The 5,359-nt window shown below is 42.6% G+C and overlaps 1 protein-coding gene across 1 annotated transcript; it reads right to left on the reverse strand.

The window, feature by feature from the left end:
• Positions 1 to 694: 694 nt before the first annotated feature.
• Positions 695 to 4,456, reverse strand: LOC116181525 (lysophosphatidylserine lipase ABHD12-like). The gene is made up of 7 exons (XM_031501918.1): positions 4,226 to 4,456; positions 4,078 to 4,178; positions 3,736 to 4,032; positions 3,359 to 3,606; positions 1,029 to 1,190; positions 844 to 974; positions 695 to 800 (listed from the first exon to the last, which is right to left on the reverse strand). The coding sequence occupies exons 1-7, from the start codon at positions 4,366 to 4,368 to the stop codon at positions 755 to 757; spliced, it is 1,128 nt and encodes a 375-aa protein (XP_031357778.1). The 5' UTR covers positions 4,369 to 4,456; the 3' UTR covers positions 695 to 754.
• Positions 4,457 to 5,359: the final 903 nt, after the last annotated feature.

A 5,359-nucleotide genomic window follows, 5' to 3' on the forward strand; every position in this document is an offset into this window, starting at 1 on the left:
GTGGGTAAATTAGTCGGATGTTCTGTAACGTAGTTCAGAAGAAATTATCGTTAAAAATTCCATGTCTTAAACTGTCCTTACGTATACGTGCAAATTTGTGTTTAGAACTATCGAAAAATTATGAAAGTACAAGCGCACTTTTCCGGCGTATCCGGTTTCAAAATAAAGTGACTCACGGTCCATTCTTTTCTAGATGTCAAAAATGCTTTATCGAACCCGCTGCAATGCCGATGCAACCTCAGCGCGGAGATTCAAAGCGAACCTTCGAAGCGTTCACCTCCTCATCGTCCGATAGTCCTGCAAAGCGACGGGGATACATCCTCTAGTACCGTCAGCAAAGTAACAATTGACAAAGAAACGCAAGTGAGATCGCTTCCAAAGTCATACAAACACAAGAAGTGCTCTAAGAGGCACGATAAACGCAACAGGCCCAAGCAGACGAAAGCCAAGGTCTGTCCATCCCCCTCAAACGAGGAAAAGCAAATAAGGTCCATCAACTTGAACGACTCGAAGGGGAGTTTCGCCCCGGACGGCGCGGGTTGCACCTGCCCGGTTAAGAGCGAAAGGCAGATCGTACCGTGGACCCCCGAGAGGAAGATGATCTCATATCTGGCCGAGAGTGACCGTCGCATTCCGGCGGCACGAATCATCAACCGGGTGACTAACACTCAGACGGGGAATAAAAGACAGAGGGTTATCAGTCGAATTAAAATTTCTGGTTTATCTTTTAAGTGAGGTACAATTAGTAAAATTATTAGCCTTTCCCTTTGTTGTATTCGTTGCATGTGTCGATGTGGCTCCTGGAAACTGTCGATGAGATACGGCGATATTTTGGAGACATACCTGATGTATTCGGGTAGCTGCGGGGCTAGATAGATGTCGTTGTGGCCGTAGTGGTCGTTCTTCGGAAACAGATGGAACGTGATGTTTCCTTGCACTTCGTTGACTCGCTTCTTGTTCCCGATTCGTACGAGCTGAAATGAAACTGTAAAAGGAGTGGATCGCTGGGTGGTCGGCGTTTCTCAGACCTTCTCGCTTTGAGTGTACGGGATAAGGTGGTTGTCTTCAGCGTGCACAATCATAATGGGACAGTCAACCGATAGAATGTATTCGTCGGTCTTGAACAAAAACTCGTTCTCCCTCAGGGAGTCCAGAAACGTCGGTTTGAACCAGGGCGTCCATGAAAATATCTAAAATGTCAAGAGTCTAATTGTGCTTTATAATTCATTTTGCGCCTGTGAGAATTTTTGTCTAAAATTATTTCGTTTCAAAAATATTTAGGAATTATTAAAACTGAGAGGGTCCACCCTGTATATATAATCGACGGTGATGCACACATTTTTGAGAGCTGGCAACCGAGATCGACAAAATTTATTGCTGGGTGCATTTTAAATTCGTTACGAGTTAACTAATATAAGTGGCGAATTTAAGAAAAAAAAAAGAACTGCTTCGTATACTAGCCGGAAACATTGCGAATCGTTATCGTATTAATAAGTGAGCGAACATATTCATTTCTGTGCATTTCGCGCTTAAATAAATTGTTACCACGAAAGCGTTGGGGTACAAGGTGCGAAACATTTCGTTGCGCAATATTTGGAGTGGCAAAAGCCAGTTTATTAATCAAAGTTGTGCACCTAATTTGTCTATACGAGGTACTAATAACATAAATAAAAAGTTAAAGACAATTAATTCGTCAAACTTTAAGATGTAGGGGAAAGTTTGAACATTCCATACTGCGGAAGGGGATTATAGGTGTAATTGTACGGACATGAACATTGAATCCTTCCCTACAACATTCATAATATCGTTTTATATTGGGGGGGGGGGTACTCCCCAGACCCCCATATGCTATGTCCTCCCCCAAAACCGGGGTATAAGAACATAATAACAATTGTATAGGAATGAACAATGAATACTTCCCTACAACATTCATAATATCGTCAGGAAACGTATTGCAGCAATGCGAGCGCGGTTGCCGCGATCTCTTCGGACCTACAAATCTCGCTCCATTCTGTAAAAAGCGAGCACGTGACAGAAATGCGTCTGTCCTATTGGTGGAAAGGGGAACACGAGTCGTTTTCAGAAAATCGGGTTTGTTTCCGTATTTCTTGCGGGCGAGATTGAAATAGCGAACATTGGCGTTTAATAACAATATCTCATATTATTTTCGCGAAATTGGAGCTGGTATTTTGGAGTCTGCAATATGCTGGGCACTCGCCACGAAGTTAATGTTAACGTTGTGCGAAAAGTCTACTGTGCCATTGCAATTGCAGCGGTCTATTTCCATATTTTTTTAAGGAAGCGGCATTTCACCGGAGAGAGAGTGAGTGTGAGAGAGAGAGGGGGGATCAACTGTAAGCTGAAAGGAATCTCATCCACGTCAGCGGTTTGATTTTTTAGTTGAATAAATTAGTGGTCGCTTATTTTTAGGAATTTTCGATTTTCCTTAATATAATTTTGATATTCCTGAAGAAATCAACCTATGAGAAATGATGGATTTCTTAATACCTTTAATCCATATGCGTATTTATTGGGGCACCATCGAACTAGAGCATTACACTTTGATTTCAGATCTTGGAAGGAGATGAGAGGTCAAGCTTCAGCAAGATAAGGAGAAAGATTCAATTTTATTCAATGCAAGAGGGGTCTTAAAATGTAACGAAATTCGTTACAAATGACATTCAATGACCTTCCAAAGCAACAGAAGAAAGCTTTTCGTATTCTCCTAGGTGCTTTCCAGAGATCTTTAGTGTTTTCAAGGCGATAGAAAGTTTCAAAGCGGTTCTAGGCTAAGAGATTATGGAAATCAGAGCGTTTTGATATATTTCCAGAGCATTCTGCAAATTTTCAGAAAATCAACGTTTCAAAATGTTTGTAGAGGAGAGGTTGGTGAGCAAGGAAGCCACTAGCGGGTGTTTGGAAGGAAGAGAAGATAGGTGCGAAGTTAGGAAAGGGCATATGTGAGGGTAGTAAAATTTTTTAAAGGGAGCGGCATTTCGCCGGAGAGAGATAAAGGGAGCGTGAGAGGGCGATCAACTGTAAGCTGAAAGGAATCTCATCCACGTCAGGGGTTGATTTTTTTAGTTGAATAAATTAGTAGTCGCTTATTTTTAGGAATTTTCGTATTGATTTTGCTTAATATCTAATTTTGATATTCCTGAAGAAATCGACCTATGAGAAATGAAACTTGATCACCTTTGGATTTCTTAATATCTTCAATCCATATGGGTATTTATTGGGGTAGAGGGTAGAGGAGAGGTTGGTAGCAAAGGAAGACACTAGCGAATGGTTGGAAGGAAGAGAAGACAGGTGCGAAGCAGGGGTTACCAAAGAGCCCTAGAACAAGAATTTTGCTTACTTTCATGTAGGAATTGACCGTTAACAATTCCTCGAGATTCGTAAAGGCGCTCTCCAGGAAAAGACCTTTGGGAACGATCGACTCATTGCGCAACTGCGCGACCGTTTTCGCCGCAATCGAAGAGCCGAGTCCGTGGCCCCACACGTACGCGTCGTTACCGGTGTGCGTCCTCGTCCACCTGTACAGGTTTGCCGAATCGTGCACGAGCCCACCTTCGGATAATTCGGCATCGGTGGAATCGCCGTAGCCTTAAACCTCGCGATTAGAACTGACCGAATTAATAGCTCGCAGACCCCAAGAAAGGTACGTAACTCCGCGTATAGATGGCGCACCTCAAATTGGTACAGAAGTACTTGTCTTGGGGTCAAGCCACTTACTGCGGTAATCGAAGGCTATGACGTGAAAGAACCGCCGCAGGATCATGTACTTGTTCTTGCTCGTAATTCTGTTTTCGCCGCTGTCGTGCAAATACAACAGTACCGGATACTTTCCGTCGGCCAAGGCGTCGTCATAGTTGTAACTCGCGCTGGTAACGGCTTCGTAGGTGTACTCCAAGGGTAGAACGTGCCAAACCCCGAGCGTGACGTTATGGTCGACGGGCACGTAGAGGTTTCGCAACCCTTCCAAGCCGATTTCCTTGAAATTTGTAAACCCCCCACTTTCGTTACCGTACGCTGTTTGGTGATGATTAATTAGATTGCGAGACTATCTCCACTTACTTGCTAGAAAAATGACGTAGCGCTGCACGCCGATGGATAGCATGAACGTCACCGGGGGCACCACGAAAATCACAATAAAGGCTAAAACTAGGAGCAGCAGTCTAGAATTTCGTGTAGGTGAATCGGCAGTTGATTTGAGTATACTCACAAAGTGGTCACCGCAATTAAACAGCACCGGTACCTCTGACAACAACTGACCTTTTCGTCTCTGGTGTACAGCTCGTAATCGTAATCCATGTAGCAGTTTATCGACGGTATACTCTCGATTACCGACCTTCGTTTAATGGCCATTTCGGGCCGAAAACGTTGGAGAATAATATCTATCACAGTAAAAGGTGGGTTTGAGGTTTATGTCGGTTCGAAACTGAGTAAATAAGATTAATCGAGTGCTGATAAGATACGGAGAACATAAAAAAACGAAGTGGGGAGCCTGTGAGCCTGTGACACATTTAACGTACACAACTGATCAATTTTAATAGTCGATCCTCCATTACTCGCATGCCTGTAGAGTAGGATTGTGCTTGGGATTTGAAAAAGGTCAATGCTACTAAAATTACCTTCAAAATGGTTCAGTTTCTGATTTGGTTTCAAGTCAGAGCCAAACTGGCTTCAAAATAATTTCGTTTAAACGATATTGTATCAGAAGAATATGTTGTGCAAGGAGGTGTTTCTGTGACTGTCAGGAGAACATTATCTATGAGGAAGTCTTTTCTAAGCTCAGAAGAAATATTTCCAGACGTTTGTATAAACTGTTGTATCAGGAGCATATGTGGTTCGTGTATACCTTCTTTGAATCGTTAATTCTGTTGTCGTTCGAGGTCGCGCAGAACTTTTGTTTTCTTCCGACTCGCGCACTCCTTGTATAAGACGCATTCTCGTTTATTACTTGCAAGACGATACACGCCATTGCATACTTGACATTGTTGTCGACCATTTTTGGGATATACTGGCGCTGTGTTAAATTGGGTGAAGTTTTCTTTCGTTATTCTACTTCCAAGCTTCGCTGACGCTATTTGCGGAGGATTTATCTTACAAGTTTTAAGGTCGTTTTGCGACAATTACTCATTCACTTTTACTTTGAATAATCATTTTTAGGCTTTACTTCATTATCAGCATTATTCGAAACCAATATTTCGGAGTGGAAACGCTGAATTTGGGATTTTTTCAATATTGCGCTGGAAAAGATTAGAAAGACACGCGCACGTATTTCTACCTTACCGGCAGAACTACCCGCCATTTTAAGTGAAACCAAACAGCTGAGTTTTATCTGAACCCAATCATA

Source organism: Photinus pyralis, unplaced genomic scaffold (genome assembly GCF_008802855.1).
Source record: "Photinus pyralis isolate 1611_PpyrPB1 unplaced genomic scaffold, Ppyr1.3 Ppyr1.4_LG9, whole genome shotgun sequence".
Lineage (NCBI taxonomy): Eukaryota > Metazoa > Arthropoda > Insecta > Coleoptera > Lampyridae > Photinus > Photinus pyralis.